Source organism: Pristiophorus japonicus, chromosome 1, assembly GCF_044704955.1.
Source record: "Pristiophorus japonicus isolate sPriJap1 chromosome 1, sPriJap1.hap1, whole genome shotgun sequence".
NCBI lineage: Eukaryota > Metazoa > Chordata > Chondrichthyes > Pristiophoridae > Pristiophorus > Pristiophorus japonicus.
The window spans coordinates 151355594-151382133 of NC_091977.1; the positions used below are offsets into that span (position 1 = coordinate 151355594).

General features: G+C 44.3%; 1 protein-coding gene across 2 annotated transcripts in view; it reads left to right on the forward strand.

Moving 5' to 3' along the window:
- Positions 1–7315: 7315 nt before the first annotated feature.
- The window catches only part of stard4 (StAR related lipid transfer domain containing 4), a 35222-nt gene continuing 15997 nt past the window's right edge, over positions 7316–26540 (forward strand). The window contains exons 1-3 of one of the 2 annotated variants that reach the window (XM_070864927.1): positions 7316–7697; positions 16171–16285; positions 23216–23265. In XM_070864927.1, the coding sequence (XP_070721028.1) occupies positions 16181–16285; positions 23216–23265 (155 nt within the window). In that variant the 5' untranslated portion in view covers positions 7316–7697; positions 16171–16180. The remainder of the gene's footprint in view (positions 7698–16170; positions 16286–23215; positions 23266–26540) is intronic. The other variant, XM_070864841.1, reaches the window with a different exon arrangement.

Here is a 26540-nt window from a genome sequence, read left to right on the forward strand (position 1 = left end):
TTGAGCTCACAGTGTTCAGTATGACTCTTTCTCCATACACAACAGAAACTTTTAAAGAAAATCCTCGCAAGAACATGTCCTTCAATAACCCTGCCAGATGTTAGTACAGATCACAGCAAGAACTGCTCATTATTTTTTGTCCCCGGCTATCAAAACCAAACCATAATTTTCTTTCACAGCAAGACTTGTACTTGGCAAGATTCAATGCTTTTTTGCCTTAATCCCCTAATATTTGCTTCAGTTTTTATATATGTGATTTCATTATACATCGCGGTTTAGCCCATCATCATGAGTGGGTTTCATTTACATTCATATACCAGAGCATATACACCACATGGACCTGACACATTTTTCTGTTAAATATTCTGTTAAAAGACACTTTATTTTCATTACAGATATTACGATGCCAATCTGATTACTTTCCCACATTACAACAGTGACTACACCAAAAGTACTTCAATGGCTGTAAAGTGCTTTGAGATTGCCGGTGGTCGTGAAAAGCACTATATAAATGCAAGTCTTTCTTTTCTTTCTTTTAAAAAAGTCTTCCTACTGTACTTTTTCAACATGCATTTTTAATCCGACCTACAGTAACCCAAGTTGGTATGGCCTTAAATAGAAACATAGAAAATAGGTGCAGGAGTAGGCCATTCGGCCCTTCGAGCCTGCACCACCATTCAATATGATCATAGCTGATCATGCAACTTCAGTACCCCATTCCTGCTTTCTCTCCATACCACTTGATCTATTTAGCCGTAAGGGCCACATCTAACTCCCTTTTGAATATATCTAATGAACTGGCCTCAACAACTTTCTGTGGTAGAGAATTCCACAGGTTCACAATTCTCTGAGTGAAGAAGTTTCTCCTCATCTCGGTCCTAAATGGCTTACCCCTTATCCTTAGACTGTGATCCCTGGTTCTGGACTTCCCCAACATCGGAAACATTCTTCCTGCATCTAACCTGTCCAATCCTGTCAGAATTTTATATGTTTCTATGAGATCCCCTCTCATTCTTCTAAATTCCAGTGAATATAAGCCGAATTGATCCAGTCTTTCTTCATATGTCAGTCCTGCCATCCCAGGAATCAGTCTGGTGAACCTTTGCTGCACTCCCTCAATAGCAAGAATGTCCTTCCTCAGATTAGGAGACCAAAACTGTACACAATATTCAAGTTGTGGCCTCACCAAGGCCTTGTACAACTGCAGTAAGACCTCCCTGCTCCTATACTCAAATCCTCTCGCTATGAAGGCCAACATGCCGTTTGCCTTCTTCACCGCCTGCTGTACCTGCATGCCAATTTTCAATGACTGATGTACCATGACACCCAGGTCTCGTTGCACCTCCCCTTTTACTAATCTGTCACCATTCAGATAATATTCTGCCTTACTGTTTTTGTCACCAAAGTGGATAATCTCACATTTATCTAAATTATACTGCATCTGCCATGCATTTGCCCACTCACCTAACCTGTCCAAGTCACCCTGCAGCCTCTTAGCATCCTCCTCACAGCTCACACTGCCACCCAGCTTAGTGTCATCTGCAAACTTGGAGATATTACATTCAATTCCTTCGTCTAAATCATTAGTGTATATTGTAAATAGCTGGGGTCCCAACTAGTCACTGCCTGCCACTGTGAAAAGGACTCGTTTATTCCTACTCTTTGCTTCCTTTCTGCCAACCAGTTCTCTATCCACGTCAGTCCATTACTTCCAATACCATGTGCTTTAATTTTGCACACTAATCTCTTGTGTGGGGCCTTGTCAAAAGCCTTGTGAAAGTCCAAGTACACCACATCCACTGGTTCTCCCTTGTTCACTCTATTAGTTACATTCTCAAAAAGTTGGGAGATAGAGTTTAGCCTAAATAACCGTTTCTGTTTATATTTAAGTTAAAAACAAACAAAATAAAGTTGTAAGTCTTAATTAAAAAGTGGGCAGTTACATGAAATAGAAAATGACATGGTGTGAAACCAGTTTGCGTACAACAGCTGCAAGATGGATTTTGTGTGCTCATTTTTAAACAGCAAGTTTTCATAAAAATATCTGGAAAATCTTATTTTGATTGAAGAGGGAGAAAAGCCAGAAGAGCTGTCACCATTTTCATCATAATCAGATCCACATAACTGCCAAAATAATTCATTTTGACATAGTATATGATAATGCTGTTTTTCTAAACATAGGTTTGGCAGAATGATTTATTTTTGTGACTAATTTTTTGATTAAAAATAAATGTAACACGCAGCAGCTATGCTTCTGATTGGGACTGCTATCATTGTGTCAACCTATATATTTACCATATGCAGCATTTCTTTCCTCCCTGTTCACCCACATTGGTCCAAATAATGGACGTGGAAAGATGGCGGCTTACACCAACTCAAGGGCAGGCTGCAATGGATCGTTTTCTGATTTCCAACTATTAAAATCCTTTAGACAGTTATGCAACAGCAAGTTTCTTCATTTAACACCCAAGTGGAAATGCTGCAATTTCCAATAAATGCTATCTTAACTTACAACTGCCAGTTAGCTCAAAAGGCCAATCAGAAATTAGTCAGCATTGTTCAAAAAGGTACTTTCTATATGCTAACAAATACAAATAAATGTCACATCAATATTCTGCTGACAGTAAAGATGGAAAAGGGACTCTTCCCAGCCACTATTCTGAATCCGGAAAGATTGCTTTGGAGTTGTAGCCTGAAGTGAGAGACACAGGTGTTGGGAGCCGGCAGCTCTAGCACCCCACTCAAGCTAATGTCCCAAAAATGACTGTAACCAGTCAACAAACAGTGTCCGCTGTTAGTTAAACTTGCCCTTGCCCGTGATATTTTGCGTGGCAAGTTGCTGATAGTGTGAGATGGAAACAGTGTGGCGCCCTCTACAGGGCATCTCGGATCTGAGTGAACAGAGCAAGCAACTATGTACCTCTTTAATAAAAACAGAAAATGCTGGAACGCTGGTCAACAGGTCGATAACCTTTCATGTTCTGTTTCAGAAACTCGGTTTCTCTGTCCACAGGTGCTGCCTGACCTGCTGAGTATTTCCATCATTTTCTGTTTTTATTTCAGATTTCCAGCATCGGCAGTATTTTGCTTTTGTATTTGTGTACCTCCTTAACCAATCAGATTGAAGGATTGTGAAATGTAGAGCAGAAAGTGTGAACAAGGATGTGTAAATTAGAGTGGGTGAATTCAATGTCAAATCTGGTACAGAAAGATAAATAAACAGAGGGAAAGAAATATTGGATTAAGAGAGAGAGTGAGAGAAAAAGAGAGAAAAAGTTAAAAAAATTAATTTAATATAAAAAAAATCTTCAACAATTAAAACATGAAGGAATGAGATTCCACACTTGTAATAATTAATTTACAGGGCCATAGAGGTTGAGGAGCAGTAATTAACACTTATCACTTCGTTAACAGGGTACTTAGACATCAAATGACGACTTAACTTTCTGTGGTGAGTTTACTCCAGGTCTACAGTGCAAGTTACAGGAACTTCGTGCTGCTCAATGTATTTCAATGGGGAGCCAGGCAGCGTGATGCTGTTTACGCGAAGCTAATGGTGGAGTAGCGCCTATCCGACAGCAACTTCTTGATTTCTGCCTTTAAAAGCAGATCTGACCTCGCCTGAAGTAACTGTAGCATTTGCATATAAATAACAGCGAGCGCTATTATTTTGACAGCATTTTCTGTCCCAATATAAAAGTAGCTTAAGATGGCATAAACAGTTCTTGATGCTTCTCTGAAGGATTATTGAGTGTATCCAGTGACTAGCTCAGTTATACAGACCAGTACAATCCCAGGTTCAATCCTTGATCTGTGTTGAGTTAACTGTTCTCAGTCAACATGGTAGCCTATGGTTCCCACTCTTGATTGCTTATCCAGTGACCCTTCTGAAAACACACGTGTGGATATCAGATGAGCACATAGTCTGGTTCCTAAGTATGAACAATCCATTGTTAATAATAGACAACGGAATAGGAGTGCACCAGGTGCTATACCCCAGAAAGGCTTTGACAATTTTGGGGGGCAGTAAGAATATTGTCACTTTTAATAGCCCCAGATGCAAATAAATGCCAGTGAAGGAATGAAAAGTAAGAGTATAGAACCCGAATTGGAGGGAGAGGAGGCTTCGCTATCTGCAAAATTCAGGTGTCAGTTGTGGCTCAGTTGTCATAATTTTGCTCCTGCCTGCATCCTGGTACTCCCTCCTCAGGTATTGTCCCCCTTTCCTTCAAATCTGTTATCACCCCTCTCCTCAAAAAAACAATCTTTGATTCTTCCATCCTTGCAAACTACTGCCTCATCTCTAACCTCTCCAAAGTCCTTGAATGTGCTGTTGTCAGCTCCCAAATCCATGCACATCTTTCTCAAAATTCCATGTTTAAATCCCTCCAATCGGGTTTCCACCGTTGACCAGAACCTCGAGGGCCTAAATAGAGTCTACAAGAGTGCAGACGATATCTTGATCATTTAAAGAGGCCAATCACGATCATGACGCAAGCTTACGCAAATTCATGCAGAGATACAGAGAGCGAAACATCAAACTAAACTTCGATAAGTTCGAATACAAGAGCTCCCAAGTGAAGTACATGGGACATATACCTTCTAGTGATGGATTCAAAGCCGACCCAAGCAAAGTGGTTGCAATCAACGAAATGCAGAAACTGTAGGATGTCGCAGGTGTACAACAATTTGGCGGCATGACAAAGTACGTCGCAAAATTCTTGCCCGATCTTTCAGACCTCAGCGAGCCTCTGCGACGGCTTACTCATAAAGACATGGTCTGGAAATGGACTGAAGAACAAGACAAAGTATTTGAAGCTATCAAACAACGCGTGACAGATTCTCTGGTGCTTGCAACCAAAGGTCAAGGAGATGCTTCGAGCAAGGGTCTTGGGTTTGTCCTTCTGCAACAGCGACAACCAGTTGCATACGCGAGCCGAGCGCTCACTCCAGCAGAAACACGACACTCTCAAATCGCAAAGGAGCTGCTTGCTCAAGTCTTCGGAATGGAACGAAACCATCAATATGTATATGGTTGAAAGATCACGCTATGGACAGACCATAAGATTTTGGTTGCTATACGATGCAAGCCGTTATCTGCAGCAAGCGATTACGTCTGCTCATTCGGCTCAACCAATATGACATCGAAATAAAGTGTTAACCAGGAAAAGAAATGTACCTAGCAGACACCTTCTCATGCGCATACCTTGAAAATGTGGAGAGATCACCAACAGAAATTGCAGTGGAATGCATCCACATGGTGGACTTACTCCCAACTCCAAACAAGGATTGACTAACATACAACGCGCAACTGCAAGCGACTCCACACTACAACTGGTCATACAACAAATCACAATGGGATGGCCAGAAATGACACATCAATGCCCACCTGAAACGCATGCATAGTCTTCAAAGGCTATTGCTGTGTCATACCAAAATCCCTGAGATCCGACATTCGTCAGCGACGTCATGATGCTCACATTGGCACCGAGAGCACTCTTCGACGTGCCAGAGAATCCGTTTACTGGCCAGGACTGAACAGTGATATAAAAGACTATGTTTCAAAGTGTGAAACATGTAACACCTATCAATCAAGCCAACCAAAAGAACCACCTGATAAGTCATGACCTCCCTCAGAGATCGTGGGAAAAGATTGGTTGTGACATATTCACACTCGATGGCAAGGACTACTTATGCACAGTGGACTACTACTTGGACTATTTTGAGATAGACAATCTGCACGGAAAAAAAGATGCCATTGTCATCAAACACCTCAAGAAACACTTCTCTAACCACCATATTTCTAACCACCGTATTCCAGACAAGGTTCAATCCGACAATGGACCTCCCTTCAATTCACAACAGTTCACAAACTTTGCCACAGAATATGGATTTGATCATGCAACAAGCTCACCAGAATATCCACAAAGCAACGGAAAGGTTGAGAACGTGGTTAAGCTTGCAAAGCGATTAGTCAAGAAGATAAAGAAAGACTGTGGTTACTTCAACATGAACCTTCTCGTCTGGCAAAACACACCAACTGAAGGCCTTGATAGTTCACCAGCACAACGCTGCCTTGATCGCCGCACAAAGACAAACATCCCAATTGCAAATGAACTACTCAAACCAAGAATCATACACGTCATCGACAACAAAGAAAAGAACCATGCCAAACAAGCACACTACTACAACAGAGGTGCACACTTCCTACACTGCAGGAAGGAGAAACAGTGAGACTGAAACAAATGCGAGACAGCAAAGTGGCAAAAAGCTTAAGTCAAGAAACAAGTCGGCATTTGTTCATATAAGGTCATTATAGAAGATGGCCGTGAGTATCGCAGATGTAGGAAATATCTGAGCGCTGAGATATTCATCAAATCTCCAGAGATCTCAGTGAAACCCACAGATGATCCGCTGCCAACACAACCAACATGCGAAACAGTACTTCCAACGACAATGCGTGAAAACAGGGATATGTTGCCTGATATTTCCCCTCAGAGCACTAATAAAGGGACTAAAGCGATCAGTGCACAGAACACCACTGAAACAATCAGTTTGAGGTGAAGCAACAGAATCTACTCAACACCAAAATACCTGGAGCACCAAGGTATGTACAGAAATAAAAAATCATGGACACTGGGATAAAGAATTAATAAGACAAGAGTTTTGAAGCTACCAAACAACGTGTGACAGATTCTCTGGTGCTCAGGTATTTTGACCACAAACTTTCAACCGAAGGGCAAGGAGATGCTTCGAGCAGAGGTCTTGGGTTCGTCCTGCAACAGAGACAACCAATTGCATTCAATTTTACAGGTTAAATTGTTTATTTAATGAGCATGAAAAATATTGGAAAGAGCAAACTAGTCATGAATTGTATCCAAACCCCGTTGAAACAAACATATGTTGAAGCGAGCCCGAGACACAGTAGCCCTCCCTCTCCTCCTGACGCATGCACTGGGAAAGGGCATCTGGGGACAATCATGTCATGTGACCCCAGGCAACCAACTGACAAAACCGTCCGACTGCCTACTAGCCAATCAGCTCAACGAGCAGCTGGCGTCACTGGCACGCTCATCGCAGCGTCTCCTCGCGGGACGCCCCATCCAGCCCGCGCGCTCACTCACCAATCGGTGCTGCGTAAGGCCAGCTCCAAACCCCGCCTCATTTTCTGTACGTCATATGGCGCGGAGCCTCTGACTCCACCTCTAGAACTCCTGGCCCCAGAGTCGGACCCAAGTCTGAGGTAATGGCTTGATAACCAAGTCCCGCCTCTGCGTAGCGTTCACTGGAGCTTATCCCCAACGGCGCCACCTGTGGGCGCTGCGGGTCCCGAATGGTGACGTCTGATTAAACAGGCGGAGCCGTCAATTACATGACGTATACCGGCACCCGCATGCGCAGTCAAGTGGAGCATTCAGGGAAGTGAGCGGTGACTGAATGACAGACAGACAGACAGAGAGAGAGAGAGATCCTGGTGAATGGACATCAGCGGGAACAACATCTAGCAGTGTGGTGTGTGAAGATCTATCCCCCGGAGCAGACGCCACCGCTTTCAAAAACAAACCGTTACACGAACTGTGCTTGACCAAAGGAAACTGAGGACCAGGTGAAGGTGCAGGTGACTGTGGAAGTGCCAAGCGACAGTGCCAGTGCCAGCGAAGGTGCTTCCGGACCCTTGTCAATTGTGTGATCATAAGGTAAGGACATTTGCAGTTTGAATCAGCAAATCAGTTTGATTTGCCTTATAGTTAAGTACCATTCTCTTATCAACCATTGACTATTTTGATTGCTTCTCCTCTACTGTTAAAGAGGTATTGTTACTAGCTTAAAATGACACTTTCGAGGATCTGCTTGTGAGCAGTGGTAAACCGTTGGCTTGTTGCGATAATTGTGCCTCAGTCACCCGTAAGCACCATCTTCTCATTATGCACTTCCTCCTCCTGCAGCTCTGTGCTTATTTCCATTCTTTCAGGCAGGTATTCCAGTTGCAAGAACTTAGTTTTAACTTTCCTGTGATCTTGTCCCAGCAGGGATATATTTCATCACTTTCTGAAGTTGCTAATCTTTACCTCCATGACATATGACCTGACCACAATCTCTTCAGAGTAACACATACGCTTAGTTTTCACTTGTTTCGATGACTCTCAGTTCCCCACCATCTCTCTCAGCTCTCCCGGCTGTCTGTGTGTTATCAGACTGCTTTTTCAACATGCACACTTTTAATGGGTCAAAACTTCTTCTAACTCAACATTGGGAAGAGCAAAGCATTTTCTTTGGCCCCACCACACAATGCACACCTTTGCTAGTAATTCCGTACCTCTCCCTAGCCAATGTCTTGGGCTCAATCAGGCTGCTTTCAATGTTGGCCTCTTATTCAACTCTGAATTGAGCTTCAGACTCCAACACAAAGACCACTTGCTTCTGTCATGTATTCAACCAGCATTGTAACCCATGTATAAACTGACAAGTTGTACACTGTGAGAACAATGACCACTAGGTGGCGAACTTTTGGGAGACACTCCTAACCTGGAGCTTCAGGTATAAAGCTCCACCCACCTTCATCACTTGAGTGCTATGGAATAAAGGACAGGTCACAGACTGACCTACTCTCAAGCATGGGCCTCGTGTGCATTTATACTATATAGTAAGGACGTATCAATGGCGACGAGAAACTGGGGTTTAACCACGCGAGCCTGGCCACTAGCAGAACAGACAAGAGGTACTGTGTTAAGGAATGGTTGGGACAGAGAATTAACATTGTTAAAGCAGCATGCAGTTCTCCAGGCAGACAAGGGCAATTGGGCATACCCCAACATGTAGTCGAGCCCAGAGGGGGAGTTCGACAGAGACAATGGCTAGCTGAATGGCGATTCACGCCATTGCAAGGGACAATGCAGCCAGTAATGGGACCATCAACACCTGTTAATGGTGCACTTAAGGACAGTCACAGAGGCAGTCAGAGATGATCAACTGGCAAGGGACCTTTTGTTTCCAGCAACAGCTCATGTTGGAGGTGTGGAGGTGTGGAGGCACACGCTCAGCTGGAATTTGCAGAGATGAGCAAAATACCTGCAGAAATTGCAGAAATGAACGCTGGGGGAAATCACTGGAAGCTGAAGTTCAGCGAGTTCATGTGGAGCACGTATACACCAGGACGCCACCGATAATTATGAAAGTGCTCCTCAATGGAATCCCAGTATCAATGGAGCTAGACACGGGGGCCAGCCAGTCCCTGATGAGTATCAAACAGTTCGACAAGTTGTGGGTGTCCAAGACCAGGAGGCCAAAATTATCGGCGATTGACGCACAGCTACGGACTTACACAAAGGAGATAATTCCGGTGCTAGGCAGCGCCACGGTAGTCGTGACCCACAAAGATTCGGAGAACAGATTGCCACTCTGGATTGTCCCGGGGGACGGTCCCGCACTACTGGGGAGGAGTTGGCTTGCTGTCATGAACTGGAAATGGGGCGATGTCAATGCAATTTCCTCTTCCTCTGTGGAGCGAGTATCATGCTCATAGATCCTGGACAAATTTGACTCACTGTTTCAACCCGGCATTGGCACTTTCATGGGGGCCAGTACACCACAAGGCCAGAGCAGTGCCGTACGTGATGTGGGAAAAGATAGAAGGCGAATTGGACTGCCTGCTGAAGGAAGGCATCATCTCGCCAGTCGAATTCAGTGACTGGGCGAGTCCGAATGTGCCGGTGCTCAAGGCGGATGGGTCGGTCAGGATATGTGGTGATTACAAGGCCACCATAAATCGGGTGTCACTCCAAGACCAGTACCCGCTATCGAGAGCGGAGGACCTCTTTGCGACGCTATCCGGTGGCAAACTTTTTTCAAAATTGGACCTGACCTCAGCTTACATGACCCAGGAGCTGGCGAGTGAGTCGAAGAAGCTGACCACCATCACGACACACAAGGGGTTGTTTGAGTGCAACAGATGTCCGTTCGGGATTCGCTCGGCCGCCGCGATCTTCCAACGAAATATGGAAAGCCTCCTCAAGTTGATTCCAGGGATGGTGGTTTTTCAAGACGACATCCTCATCATGGGTTATGATACTGAAGAACACCTCCACAACCTGGAGAAGGTGCTACGCAGACTGGACCGGGTAGGGCTGCGACTGAAAAAGGCGAAGTGCGTCTTCCTAGCTCCAGAGGTAGAATTCCTGGGGATGAGGGTAGCAGCAGACAGGATCAGCCCTACTGCGTCCAAGACGGAAGCGATCCAGAGAGCACCCAGACCCCGTAACACGACGGAGCTGCGTTCGTTTCTGGAGCTCCTGAACTATTTTGGTAACTTTCTCCCCAAATTGAGCATGCTGCTAGAGCCGCTACACGTGCTCCTACGCAAAGGTCGCGAATGGGTCTGGGGGGACAGCCAGGAAAGGGCTTTTAATAGAGCACGCAATTTGTTATGTTCCAACAATCTGTTAACGCTATATGACCCATGTAAGAAACTTGTGTTAACGTGCGATGCGTCGTCCTATGGTGTCGGGTATGTGTTGCAGCATGTCAATGCCAAGGGCAGTTACAGCCGGTAGCTTATGCCTCCAGAAGTCTGTCCCAGGCAGAAAGGGGCTACGGGATGGTAGAAAAGGAGGCGTTCGCATGTGTTTATGCGGTAAAGAAAATACACCAGTACCTGTTTGGAAGGAAATTTGAGCTGGAGACAGATCACAAACCCCTAACATCCCTTTTGGCCGACAACAAGGCCATAAATGCAAATGCATCGGCCCGCATACAGAGGTGGGCACTCACGTTAACTGCCTATGACTATACAATCCGGCACAGACCGGGCACTGAAAACTGCGCCGATGCACTCAGCAGCCTCCCACTAGCCACTACTGAGGGGGCTACCAAGCATGCTGCTGAGATGGTCATGGCTGTTGAAGCTTTCGGAAGCGAAGGCTCACCTGTGACAGCCCGTCAGATCAAAGTCTGGACAAATAGAGACCCGCTATTGTCTTTAGTCAAGAAATGTGTCCTGAATGGGGATTGGGCAGCCACGTATGCGGCATGCCCTGAGGAATTTAAACCATTTCACAGGCTTAGGGATGAACTCTCGATTCAGGCCGATTGTGGGGAAACAGCGAAGTCATGTCCCAGATGAGCAGAGAGGTGTTCATCAGAGAACTCCACAATGAGCACCCGGGCATTGTCATGATGAAGGCAATTGCCAGGTCACACGTTTGGTGGCCAGGGACAGACGCAGATCTGGAACTTTGTGTTCGCAGGTGCAACACGTGTGCCCAGCTGGGCAATGTGCCCAGCTGGGCAATGTGCCCAGGGAAGCCCCCCTTAGCCCCTGGTCCTGGCCTGCCAAGCCTTGGTCACACATCCATGTGGACTACGCAGGTCCTTTATGGGAAAAATGTTTTTGGTTGTAGTAGACGCCTACTCCAAATGGATCGAGTGTGACATTTTAAATTCAAGCACATCCTCTGCCACGGTAGAAAGTCTATGGGCAATGTTCGCCGCCCATGGTTTACCGGATGTCTTGGTCAGCGACAATGGCCCGTGCTTCACAAGCACTGAATTCCAGGACTTCATGGCAGGCAATGGAATTAACCATGTCAGAATGGCACCGTTCAAGCCGGCCTCAAACGGCCAGGCAGAACGAGCAGTGCAGATAATCAAACGGGATGCTCAGAATCCAAGGGAGTTCCCTACAAAGCTGCTTATCACGCTTCCTGTTGGCCTACAGATCCCGACCACACTCGCTCACAGGGGTTCCACCCGCAGAACTGCTAATGAAAAGGACGTTCAAAACCAGGTTATCCCTTATACACCCCACCATGAAAGAAATTGTCGAGAGCAGACGCCAGTCACAATGTGACTACCATGACAGGAATGCGTGGGCACGATGTATTGATGTAAATTACCCTGTCTTTGTCCTCAACTACGCTTCAGGGCCCAAATGGCTCGCAGGCACCGTGATTGCAAAAGGGGGAATAGGATTCTGGTAGTTAACCTAACCAATGGACAAATCTGCCGCAAACACGTGGATCAAACAAAAAGGAAGTTCAGCAACCCCATAGAAGAAGCAGAGGAAGAACACGATATAGAGTTCACTCCACCACAGGTGACTGAACACTGGAACCAAAGGGAGGAGAGCCCAATCACTGTGGGCAGTCCGGACAGCCTGAGGCACCGCAAACAGCAGACACTCAGGCCAGCGCCCAACAACCGGAGCCCCAACTCAGGCGCTCTACAAGAGAGCGTAAACCACCAGAGAGACTCAACCTGTGATCCCAATAAGACTTTGGGAGGGGAGGTGATGTCATGTCATGTATTCAACCAGCATTGTAACCCATGTATAAACTGACAAGTTGTACACTGTGAGAGCAATGACCACTAGGTGGTGAACTTTTGGGAGACACTTCTAACCTGGACCTTCAGGTATAAAAGGGGAAGCTCCACCCACCTTCATCACTTGAGTGCTATGGAATAAAGGACAGGTCGCAAACTGACCTCTCAAGCATGGGCCTCGTGTGCATTTATACTGTATAGTAAGGACCTATCAGCTTCCACCTCTGCAACATTGCTCATCCCTGTCACGACCTCAGTCCCTTTGTCGCTAACAACTTTATACATGTCATTGTCATCACCAGACTGGATTACTCCAACACACTTGCGTGCTCGGCTTCCATTATCCATCTTCCCTAAACTCTAATTTGTCCAATTCAGCTGCATGTATCCTATCTCAAAGTCCTGCTTACCTATCACCCTGTCCTTGCTGGCACACAGTGGTTCTCTGTACATGAATGCCTTAATGTAAAATTCTTGTCCTTCTCCTTTGACTCTGGCCTCTTGTTCATCTCTCTTCGATTGGCAGAGCCTTTGATCGCCTGGGTCCTGCTTCCTGGACTCCACCTCTCCTTTTTAAAAACCTCCTCAAAACCCATCTCTTCAACTGAGCTTTTGGCCACCCCTCTCTGTATCTTCTATTTTCTGTGTGCCAATCTGTGAAGTACCTTCGGACATTAAAAGCACAGCACAAATATAAGATGTTGTTACTACTTACATAGTCAATATCTTTATTCCACATTCAATTCACAAAATATCTAGAACTATTTGTCATAGATCAACTCGCAATACTATATAGAAATATTCATTGCGCACTCACCTTGTCCACTCTCCTTTTCATATCCCATGATACCTAAGTTCTCTTCCAGAGTGGTTCTATTGCTCATTAAACACATTGGTAATTAGAGCAAAGCATCGCTTCACTTCTTGCTCACATTCCCCTTTGCAGGACGTATTACTTTCCAGCTGGGTAGAGCTGACCTGAACTACCAATTCCATTCTTTCATATTCCATGTCTGCTTCTGCAGTCTTTCTTCATCCTCATGCACTTTTTATAGCATGAACAAAAGATTGAAGGAAAGCTATCAGAATTATTCAAAAATAAAAACAGAAAATGCTGGAAACTCTCAGCAGGTAAGGCAGCATCTGAGAGAGAAAAAGAGTTAACCATTTCAAGTTGATGACCTTTTATCAGAACTGGAAGAAGTTAGAGATTTAACAGTTTATACAAGTCCAGAGCCAGGGGGAAGAGGTGGAAAGGAAAGAACAAAAGGGAAGGTCTGGATATGATGGAGGGCAGGAGTGATTAAATGAGAAAAGGGATGATGGAGCAAGGCAAAAGTGGGGTGGTAATGGGACAAATAGGAGAAACAAAAGATAGGCCAAAAGAGATTTTATTTAAATTGAATACACGAATCTCTGAGCTGCATTTCCTGCAGACCTTGTTCAGTTTTGTCATCAACCATAGCATGAATGAGATGATAGGAAGCAGAGACACCAAAGATAAGGGTAAGGGGAGACCAAGAAGTAATAAAGGTCCTGGGATGTGTGGATAGTGTTCGCATTTTTGCTAGATGCTTGACATATGCCATCATGATGACTGATGAGCTAAAGGAAAGAAGTGAGGGTTTAGCATCCATTTTCCAAAGACCAAAATGATGTACTATATATTTCTAAACTTTACATCTTCCCCCATTTTGTGAAGTGTTTTTGCCTGAGCCATTACAAAGGCTCTAAATTCAGTGAAACAACTGTGCTGCCAATGTTAATATTGAGGGTTCAATGCTCTTCCAATTCAAGATGATCTCTTTTGCCTCCATTGTTGCCAGAGTTTGCTGGATGGTGCCTTGCTTGCCCTTTGCAGCCAGTTAACTATACAAATTCACATTTACTACATTCAGGGGATATCTCCCATCATTCACTGTCGCTCATTGGAGCAAGGGAAATTTGAGTTGGCTGATGTCATTTGCAGCCAGTTACTGATGTGCAATGAGCCCACTATGAATGGGGCAAAAATGACGATGGTGCATGGGAGATTTCAACAGCCATGGACCATGGATGTGGTAGGGTAGATTTTCTGATGAAGCCTAGAGCATTCAATGATGCTCTGGGCTCCACTAAGGAAAGTTTTAAAAAAAAACTTGCCTTAGTGGGCCTCTGCTCAGGAGCGAGTTAAATTACCATCGAGGTCCCATATACATCATGGAACCTGGATTTGCATATATTAATGAGGCTCCCATCCAATGTGTGCCTCACCTGCTGCCAAAACCTGCAGTGTTGAAATTGGGAAACGGAGGGAATGGAGTGGGAAATAGAACCATTCTATTCTAACTGCTCCCAGCTCCGTTCCACCCGACCAGGGAGGGATAAAATTGCCCTGAGAAATGTTTTTCATCAGCTCAAGGTAGTTGATTCTGCTGTAAAATTGTCTCAAACATTTGTTATAATCATCATAACCTTTTTAAAAAGATGCTCATGGTAAACCTACTGTATTTTGAAAAATCACAGATACTCCTGGGAGAAGCATCAGAATCTTTTCCAGATACTGAAATGATTGTTTTAATAACAATCTCCTAACTGCCACCTCAGCCAGAGTTGTTCAATGTCTATGTTACACTCAGCCTCTTGTGATATAATCTTAGTTTAATATTAACATGAAACACTTGTGCTTGTATATTTTAACTGTCCAGGATAAGTAAATGAGTGATCATTTCTATCCCTGAATAATACCAACATGATGTAAAAATTTTGAAGTTTGTGTGATCCTTTATATTGTTTAATTTCAAATAGAAAATTACTTTTCAGGCTTTCCGTTTCAGGCTTTTCTTTCTACTGACAAATAGTGTGGGGAGCTCAAATTATCAACATATTGAACTTAAATGTATAAAATAAATATTGTGATTTAGCAATATTAACATTTTCTGATTATTATCTTTGGCATTGCATGTGTTGAGTTAAGAGCGAGGAAATATATTGTTGTGTTGAGACGGTTTCTCAGCTGGCAGATAGATTTAAAGGGTGAATTTTCAGATTGATTTCGATGTCAGTATTCTTTTTGGGGTAGGACTTCTACCCGTCCCTCCGGATCCCCCACAACCCTTTTTCTTGCATTAGGGTTCATCCTGTGATTGCGGCATGAGTCTGTCACCAACTTATCTGTCGATATGAGAACGGAAATTCCCAGCGGTGCTGCGAGGGACCTTCAAGCGGCAGAAGTGCCTAGAAGATTGCCTGAGGCTTCGGCTGAGATCAAGGCTGTCAGCAGGAGGAGGCCACTACAAGGTCCTGTACCTTGGGGGTGGGGGATCTCGAGGGACTGCTTTCTGAGGCCTGCAACAAATTCCATGTGGTAGCCTTGGGAAATGGATAGAATGGGTATAAATGAACTCTTCTGAGGACTTGGGGGGTCTAAGCCCATTGCCATTTTCAGGTGGGGAGGAACAGTCAGTGGTGGTCTTGATGGAGGGAGGGAAATCCAAGTCGGGGCAATGAGGCAGCAGTAATCCCCACTGCCTGAAATTTCCCCAATTCACCGTCATTGCCCATGCATTTTTGGGCAGGATTGCTTAAGAAAATTCCCCCTTTTACAGTAAAGCTGCTCATTCTTAGTTACAGCCCAATAATCAATGTCAAAAGTTGTTATATACAGCATTGTAAGTGAGTGAAGAATGGGGTTTCGATTGTAGTAAAATTCATTTGGAGTATGTTTTAAATGTGCACTTTTGTCTGTGGAATTCTGGACCGTGCATTGATACTTAGATGACATTTGTGAGCTATGTTAATCAAAGAATTCAGTTAAAACAGTTTAACCTTTCAGGGGAAATTGACTGATTTGTTTACCTATTTTTTTTGCAGTTTATTACAAATGGGAACTTTACCTGATGCACAAAAACTGGCTGCAGAAGTTGAAAGCACTCTTATTAAATACTATAGCATTGGAGAGGATGAGTGGAGAGTTGGAAAGAAAACAGTAAGTATCTCATACACTGACGCATAAGGCATTTTACAGCATGTGATAGGTCTCAGATATTTTATTATCTTCTCATTTATTGCTAATTCTTACCAATGTATTTCATTCCTCTATTACAAGAACGGATTCAAGAACCGTGTATGTGTGTGTGTGTGGATGAAGGGAGAAATTGTATGGTGCAATTTTTTTTCATTTTAGCTTCCTATCCTCCTTTTATTCCCCCGTAAGAGGGGCTGCATGATGACGTCCTGAGGTGGGACCATTATCTATGCCCGTTACAGTCATCCCCCTGCTACTGGCACTACCTCAATATGGCCACTCATTGGCCTGACGGCAGGTCTCATGACACCAATCAGATCAGTAAAGTCCTGTTACATGATTCTCTTTCTAACCAATTTGCAAACCTGCCAAAGCCAGAAGAAATAGCACACTCTGCTGTAGATGTTCCTGGAGTGGTCATATACTCCTTTTGTGGACTAGAGTGTTGATAAACCACCCTGCAAGGCAGCACACATGCAGTTAGAGTCTTCCACTGCAGATGCCATCTGCAGTATGGTCCTGAGTGACTTCACCAATGTGTGATGCTCAGAAAACATTCTTTTTAAAAAAAAAAGCTGGTCCCATGATGTCCACATTGTCAGGCTCCAAGGTGGTGGATACAAGCTGGCACTCTGGGCAGCAGGGTCTTCCTCCTCTGCCACCATCACTACATGCTCCATGATCGATTTTTAATTCACTGAAGTCCTGTAACAAATTAAAAGCCCAGTTTATTAAGAAGCTCCTGCATACAATTAAGAAAGGCTTCCCTGTTGGGAATTGAATCTCAGAAATATAGAAATTTTAGCACAGGAGGAGATCTTTTGGATATTAAGAGAATCAAGGGGTATGGGGATAGCGTGGGAAGGTGGAGTTGAGGTAGAAGATTAGCCATGATCTTATTGACTGGCAGAGAAGGCTCAAAAGGGCCAAACAGCCTATTCCTGCTCCTATTTCTTATGTTCTTATTCTTTCTTTCTTACCTATGCTGAATTTAGGCTTTTCAGGATGATTTTACATCGTCCCATTTTCCTTTGGTATTATCATTCTCTTTAAATAATTATTCAGTATCTTTTTTGAATGCTGTAATTTAGCATTGATCAACATTTGTGAAAAAAGCATTCCATGTTCTGATAACGCCTTGTGAAAAAGTTTAATCTAATCACCCCTTCCAAATCTTACCTTGAGATCATTGCCTCATGTTTTTGGTTTAGCTATCAATGGAAATTATTTACCTATATTTACCTTTTAACATTTTGCATACCTCTGTCAAATTCTTTGTTAATCTTTACAGTTTGAGAATAAAGCCCTTGTTGATCTAGCATAGAAACATAGAAAAATAGGTGCAGGAGTAGGCCATTCGGCCCTTCGAGCCTGCACCACCGTTCAATAAGATCATGGCTGATCGTTCCCTCAGTACCCCTTTCCTGCTTTCTCTCCATACCCCTTGATCCCCTTAGCTGTACGGGCCATATCTAACTCCCTCTTGAATATATCCAATGAACTGGCATCAACAACTCTCTTCGGCAGGAAATTCCACAGGTTAACAACTCTCTGAATGAAGAAGTTTCTCCTCATCTCAGTCCTAAATGGTCTACCCCTTATCCTAAGACTGTGTCCCCTGGTTCTGGACTTGCCCAACATCGGGAACATTCTTCCCGCATCTAACCTGCCCAGTCCCGTCAGATTCTTATATGTTTCTATGAGATCGCCTCTCATTCTTCTAAACTCCAGTGTATAAAGGCCCAGTTGATCCAGTCTCTCCTCATATGTCAGTCCAGCCATCCCAAGAATCAGTCTGGTGAACCTTCGTTGCACTCCCTCAATAGCAAGAAGAGCCTTCCTCAGATTAGGAGACCAGAACTGAACACCCTATTCCAGGTGAGGCCTCACCAAGGCCCTGTACAACTGCAGTAAGACCTCCCTGCTGCTATACTCAAATCCCCTAGCTATGAAGGCCAACATACCATTTGCCGCCTTCACCGCCTGCTGTACCTGCTTGCCAACTTTCAATGACTGATGAACCATGACACCCAGGTCTCGTTGCACCTCCCCTTTTACTAATCTGCCGCCATTTAGATAATATTCCACCTTCGTGTTTTTGCCCCCAAAGTGGATAACCTCACATTTATCCACATTATACTGCATCTGCCATGCATTTGCCCACTTACCTAACCTGTCTAGGTCACCCTGCAGCCTCTTAGCGTCCTCCTCACAGCTCACACCGCCACCCAGTTTAGTGTCATCTGCAAACTTGGAGATATTACATTCTATTCCTTCATCTAAATCATTGATGTATATTGTAAAGAGCTGAGGTCCCAACACTGAGCCCTGCGGCACCCCACTAGTCACTGTCTGCCATTCTGAAAAGGACCCGTTTATCCCTACTCTCTGCTTCCTGTCTGCCAACTAGTTCTCTATCCACGTCAGTACATTTACCCCCAATACCATATGCTTTGATTTTGCACACCAATCTCTTGTGTGGAACCTTGTCAAAAGCCTTTTGAAAGTCCAAATACACCACATCCACTGGTTCTCCCTTGTCCACTCTACTAATTACATCCTCAAAAAAAATTCCAGAAGATTAAACAAGCATGATTTCCCTTTCATAAATCCATGCTGACTTGGACTGATCCTGTCACTGCTTTCCAAATGCGCTGCTATTTCATCCTTAATAATCGATTCCAACATTTTCCCCACTACTGATGTCAGGCTAACAGGTCTATAATTACTCATTTTCTCTCTTCCCTCCCTTTTTAAAAAGTGGTGTTACATTAGCTACCCTCCAATCCATAGGAACTGATCCAGAATCGATAGACTGGTGGAAAATGATCACCAATGCATCCACTATTTCTAGGGCAACTTCCTTATGTACTCTGGGATGCAGACTATCAGGCCCGGGGATTTATCGGCCTTCAATCCCATCAATTTCCCAAACACAATTTCCTGCCTAATAAGGATATCCTTCAGTTCTTCCTTCTCACTAGACCCTCGGTCCCCTAGTACTGCCGGAAGGTTATTTGTGTCTTCCTTCGTGAAGACAGAACCAAAGTATTTGTTCAATTAGTCTGCCATTTCTTGGTTCCCCATTATAAGTTCACCTGAATCCGACTGCAAGGGACCTACGTTTGTCTTCACAAATCTTTTTCTCTTCACATATCTATAGAAGCTTTTGCAGTCAGTTTTTCTGTTCCCGGCAAGCTTCCTCTCGTACTCTATTTTTTCCCCTCTTAATTAAACCCTTTGTCCTCCTCTGCTGAATTCTAAATTTCTCCCAGTCCTCAGGTTTGCTGCTTTTTCTGGCCAATTTATATGCCTCTTCCTTGGATTTAACACTATCCTTAATTTTCCTTGTTAGCCACGGTTGAGCCACCTTCCCCGTTTTATTTTTACTCCAGTCAGGGATGTACAATTGTTAAAGTTCATCCATGTGACCTTTAAATGTTTGCCATTGCCTATCCACCGTCAACCCTTTAAGTATCATTTGCCAGTCTATTCTAGCCAATTCACGCCTCATACCATCGAAGTTACCTTTCCTTAAGTTCAGGACCCTAGTTTCTGAATTAACTGTGTCACTCTCCATCTTAATAAAGAATTCTACCATATTATGGTCACTCTTCCCCAAGGGACTTCGCACAACAAGATTGCCAATTAGTCCTTTCTCATTACACAACACCCAGTCTATGATGGCCAGCTCTCTAGTTGGTTCCTCGACATATTGGTCTAGAAAACCATCCCTAATACACTGCAGGAAATCCTCCTCCACTGTATTGCTACCAGTTTGATTAGCCCAATCAATATGTAGATTAAAGTCACCCATGATAACTGCTGTACCTTGATTGCACACATCCCTTATTTCTTGTTTGATGCTGTCCCCAACCTCACTACTACTGTTTGGTGGTCTGTACACAACTCCCACTAGCGTTTTCTGCTCTTTGGTATTCCGTAGCTCCACCCATACCGTTTCCACATCATCCAAGCTAATGTCCTTCCTTACAATTGCATTAATTTCCTCTTTAACCTGCAATGCCACCCCGCCTCCTTTTCCTTTCTGTCTATGCTTCCTAAATGTTGGATACCCCTGGATGTTGAGTTCCCAGCCTTGATCACCCTGGAGCCATGTCTCCGTGATGCCAATTACATCATAACCGTTAATTGCTATCTGCGCAGTTAATTCGTCCACCTTATTCCGAATACTCCTTGCATTGAGGCACAGAGCTTTCAGGCTTGTCTTTCTAACACACTTTGCCCCTTTATAATTTTGCTGTAATGTGGCCCTTTTTGCCTTGGGTTTCTCTGCCCTCCACTTTTACTTTTCTTCTTTCTATCTTTTGCTTCTGCCCTCATTCTACTTCCCTCTGTCTCCCTGCATAGGTACCCATCACCCTGCCATATTAGTTTAACTCCTTCCCAAAAGCACTAGCAAAACACTCCCCCTTGGACATTGGTTCCAGTCCTGCCCAGGTGCAGACCATCCGGTTTGTACTGGTCCCACCTCCCCCAGAACTGGTTCCAATGTCCCAGGAATTTAAATCCCTCCCTTCTGCACCACTCCTCAAGCCACGTATTCATCTGAGCTATCCTGCGATTCCTACTCTGACTAGCATGTGGCACTGGTAGCAATCCTGAGATTACCACTTTTGAGGTCCTAATTTTTAATTTAGCTCCTAGCTCCCTAAATTCGTCGCGTAGGACCTCATCCCGTTTTTTTACCTATATTGTTGGTACCTATATGCACCACGACAACTGGCTGTTCACCCTCCCTTTTCAAAATGTCCTGCACCCGCTCCGAGACATCCTTGACCCTTGCACCAGGGAGATAACACACCATCCTGGAGTCTCGGTTGCGGCCGCAGAAACGTCTGTCTATTCCACTTACCACTATAGCTCTCTCTTTTTTTCCTGCCCTCCTGTGCAGCAGAGCCACCCACGGTGCCATGAACTTGGCTGCTGCTGCCCTCCCCTAATGAGTCATCCCCCCTCAACAGTACCCAAAGCGGTGTATCTGTTTTGCAGGGGGATGACTGCAGCAACCCCTGCACTACCTTCCTTGCACTGCTCTTCCTGTTGGTCACCCATTCCCTATCTGACTGTGTACCCTTTACCTGCGGTAACTCCAACTCACTAAACGTGCTATTCACGTCATCCTCAGCATCGTGGATGCTCCAGAGTGAATCCACCCGCAGCTCCAGTGCCGCAATGCGGTCCGTCAGGTGCTGCAGGTGGATGCACTTCCCGCATATGTAGTTGTCAGGGACACCGGAAGCGTCCCTGACTTCCCACATATTACAGGAGGAGCATAACACGTGTCCGAGCTCTCCTGCCAAGACTTAACCCTTAGATTAACTTAATTTGGCAACAGCAATGCTAAAAGGTTACTTACTGATAAAGAAAAGAAAAAGAAAAATACTCACAAATCACTTACCCCCTTGGCTGTGACGTCACCTTTCGATTTCTTTCTACTTTTTTGCCTTCTCTTCCTGCTGCAGCTGCACTGGCTGGCCTCTCCAACTGCCTCACGAACTCCCAGCTGGCCTTTATAGGCCTCCCGATGTTGCTCCTCGATCTCCCACCTCTCCGACTGCCTCACGAACTCCCCGCTGGCCTTTTATAGGCCTCCCGACATTGCTCCTCGATCTTCCTCTTCTCCTCATAACTGAGTTATCATCATTCACTGGAATTTAGAAGAATGAGAGGGGATCTCATAGAAAAATATAAAATTTTGACGGGATTGGACAGGTTAGATGCAGGAAGAATGTTCCCGATGTTGGGGAAGTCCAGAACCAGGGGTCACAGTCTAAGGATAAGGGGTAAGCCATTTAGGACCGAGATGAGGAGAAACTTCTTCACTCCGAGAATTGTGAACCTGTGGAATCCTCTACCACAGAAAGTTGTTGAGTCCAGTTCGTTAGATATATTCAAAAGGAAGTTAGATGTAGCCCTTACAGCTAAAGGGATCAAGGGGTATGGAGAGAAAGCAGGAATGGGGTACTGAAGTTGCATGATCAGCCATGATCATATTGAATGGTGGTGCAGGCTCGAAGGGCCGAATGCCTACTCCTGCACCTATTTTCTATGTTTCTATTCGAATCAGCTTGGTAAATCCAAGTTGCACTTTCCTAAGGGATGTTATATCTCTCCGATAACGAGAAGCCCAAAACTGTACACCGTATTCCAGATATAGCCTTACCAGCAATTTGTATAGTCATTCTGATCACTGCTTTTGTATTCAATTGCTCGCTATATAAATCACAAAAGCTCATTTGCCTTTTAAGTGCTTTTTTACCTGTCCACCCATTTTTAAGGATCAAATGTATCAGCACACTTAGATCCCTCCTTTCTTCCACTGCATCGAGAACTTTACCATTTGTGGTATACTTCAATTCTTTCTTCTTATTTCTCGTAATATAGTGCCATACATTTTTTCTGCTTTCTACCACCAAGAAGGATGACAATGAAACTAGTCCACACAACCGTTTGTAAAGTGTATCTTTTTCTGTTCAAGGAACAGGAATAATCCGAGCATGTACAGTACATGTTCATATCTGTCAGTTCTCTTAGCCCAATTACACAGTCCCGTAGGTTCCTGCATTCCTCATGATAGTTTGCTACTCCTCCCTGTTTGATATCATCAGTAAACTTTGTCTCAGTCCAGATAATTTGCTATTTATTTATGTACATATTAGTTTGATTTCGTGTGGCGGTACATATGGCAAGTTGGAGAACATGACCCTCCTTTGCCTGTCTCTATTGTCTTGGTGTTGACAGGTGGCAGTTTAGTAGTTCTGGAGCATTCAAAAGGCTACCACATGAGTAAAAGTTTTAAATGATTTAGTAAAAATGTATTTTTATATTTTATTTCTCTTTGACTTATTTCACTTATTGACTTTGTAGAAAGATGCAATTGTTTGGAGAAAACCTTCAGAAGAATTTGGGGGATTTCTGTAAGTATTCCTTTACATTTAACCCTCACATTGACAGACTAAACCCTTTTTTTAACAGGAAAGATGTGAGAAATATAAAAGATATTGAAAAAGCAAAAGGAGAGTAGGAAGGTTAGAAGGAGTATTAAATGAGTCTGACAGGAAATATAAAGGGAACTAGCAAGGGCTTTTAAAAGGCTTTTTCATTAATAAAACACCTTTCATGACCTCCTTTACAGCCAATTAAGTACTTTTGAAATGTTGTCACTGTTATAATATAGGGAACTAAAAAAGATAATCAAGAAGGGGTGGGATCATAGATTCCATAGATTCTAGAACGGTTCCCGCAGATTGGAAGGTAGCTAATGTAACCCCGCTATTTAAGAAAAGAGAGCGAGAGAAAACTGTGATCTACAGACCAGTTAGCTTGATATCAATAGTAGGGAAAATGCTAGAATCTATTATTAAGGATGTGGTAATAGGGCACTTAGAAAAGAATAATAGGATTGAGCAAAGCCAACATGGATTTATGAAAGGGAAATCATGTTTGACAAATCTGTGAGCTTTCTTTTGAGATTGTAACTAGCAGAATAGATAAAGGGTGGGTGCAAGTGGATGTGGTGTATTTGGATTTTCAGAAGGCATTCGATAAGGTGCCACACAAGAGATTATTGAACAAAATTAGGGCTCATGGGATTGGGGATAATATAATAGCATGGATTGAGGATTGGTTAACGGACAGAAAACTGAGAATAGGAATAAACGGATCATTTTCGGGTTGCCAGGCTGTAACTAGTGGGGTGCCACAAGGATCGGTGCTTGGGGCCCCAGCTATTCACAATCTATATCTATGATTTGGATGAGAACCAAATGTAATATATCCAAGTTTGCTGATGATACATTCCCATCTAGCTTTGTAAGTTGTAAGGAGGATGCAAAGAAATTTCAAGGGGTATAGACAAGCTAAGTGAGTGGGCAAGAACATGGCAAATGGAATATAGGGGCCCAAGTTTCCACACGCGCCTAGAACGGCGCAGTCCCGACCTGGACGCCCGTTTTTCGCGCCACAAAGTGCGCCTAAAAAAATCCTCGGTATTCTCCACCTACCTGCAGGTCCTCTGGCCCTCGGCGCAGCCAGCACGAGCTGTGGGGGGGGGTGGAGCCAGGTCCCTGCGCTGAAAACAGTGTCGGGACCTCTGCACATGCGCGCTACAGTGGGGACGCAAGTGCAGTGGCTCCAGGCGCTGAACTGTGTGGGAGGGGCCCGAAGCACGCAGCCCCTAGCCCTGGCTGAATGGCCTCACTGGGGCTGCGTGAATAAGGTTCCTCACAGGGCCAGCTCCTGCTTTCCCCCCCCCCCCTCCCCGACCAGACCTGACACCTGCTTCCCCCCCCCGCCCTGCCTCCGGACCAGATCCGACACCCGCTCCCCCCACCCCCCCCCCCCGACCAGACCCGACACCCGCTCTCGGACCGGCCCGTTCAGCCTTCGGTCCCAAAAGGCCTGCCTGAAGCACTTTCACACAGGTAGGAAGATGGTTTATTTAATCTTTTCTTTGCTTATAAATGTTTATTCAGGTTGGATTTATTTGTATACTATTTGTATAAGTATAAATAAGGATTTATTGTAGAATTTAATGACTTCCCTCCCCTCCCCACCTCGTTCTGGACGCCTAATTTGTAACCTGCGCCTGATTTTTTAATGTGTAGAACAGATTTTTTCAGTTCTACAAAAATCTTCACTTGCTCCATTCTACTTTAGTTTGGAGTACGTTTTCACTGTGGAAACTTTCAAATCAGGCGTCAGTGGCCGGACACACCCACTTTTGAAGAAAAAATTCTGTTCCAAAGTAGAACTGTTCGACCTGACTAGAACTGCAGAAAAAAAAATGTGGAGAATTGCGATTTCTAAGATAGTCCGTTCTCCACCAGTTGCTCCTAAAAATCAGGTGCAAATCATGTGGAAACTTGGGCCCATAATGTGGAGAAATGTCAAGTTATCAATGTTGGTAGTAAAAATAGAAAAGCAGAGTATTTTTTAAATGGTGAGAGATTGAGAAATGTTGGTGTTCAGAGGGACCTGGGTGTCCTTGTACATGAATCACTGAAAGTTAACATGCAGGTACAACAAGCAATTAAGAAAGCCAATGATATGTTGGCCTTTATTACAGGAGGATTTGACTATAAGAGTAAAGATGCCTTACTGCAGTTATATAGGGCCCTGGTGAGACTGCACCTGGAGTATTGTGTACAGTTTTGGTCTCCTTACCTCAGGAAAGATATACTTGCCATTGAGGGAGTGCAACAAAGGTTCACCAGACTGATTCCTGGGATGGGGAGATTGTCCTATGAGGACAGATTGAGTAGACTAGGCCTAGAGAGATGGTGCAGGAGGGAAGGCTTTAGATTTCTGCAGCATTGGGACTGCTTCTGAGGGAGGTGGGACCTGTATAAGCCGGACGGGTTGCACCTCAACAGAGCCGGGACCAATATCCTCGTGTGGGGGGGGGGGGGTGGGGTGGGGTTTGCTGGTGCTGTTGGGGAGGGTTTATACTAGCTTGGCAGGGGGATGGGAACCTGAGAACAGATTCAGTAGGGAGGGGAGTAAAGCTGGAATTAGAAAGCAAAAATGTAGAAAGTGAGTTTAAAGGACAGAGGAAACGAGCAGGAAAAAAGGGTGAAAAACAAATTTAGTAGCTCTTTGTCTACGTGCACGTAGCATTCGTAAAAAAATAAATGAGTTGACGGCACAAATAGATACAAATGAGTATGATCTGATAGCCATTACAGAGACGTGGTTGCAAGGTGACCAGGACTGGGAACTAAATATTATGGGGTATTTGACAATTCGGGAGGACAGACAGAAAGGAAAAGGAGGTGGGGTAGCACTGTTAATAAAAGATGGGATCAGTGCGTTAGTGAGAAACTATATTGGCTCAGAGGATCAAGATGTTGAATCAGTTTGGGTGGAGATAAGGAATTATAAAGGGAAAAAGTCACTGGTGGGCGTAGTTATAAACCCCCTAACAGTAGCTACACTGTTGGACGGAGTATAAATCAAGAAATAATGGAGGCTTGTAATAAAGGAACGGCAATAATCATGGGTGATTTTAACCTTCGTATAGATTGGACAAAGCAAATTGGCCAGGGTAGCCTTGAGGAGGAGTTCATCGAGTGTATCCGGGATAGTTTCCTTGAACAGTACGTTGTGGAACCAGCGAGGGAGCAGGCTATCTTAGATCTGGTATTATGTAATGAGACAGGATTAATAAATGATCTCGTCGTAAAAGATCCTC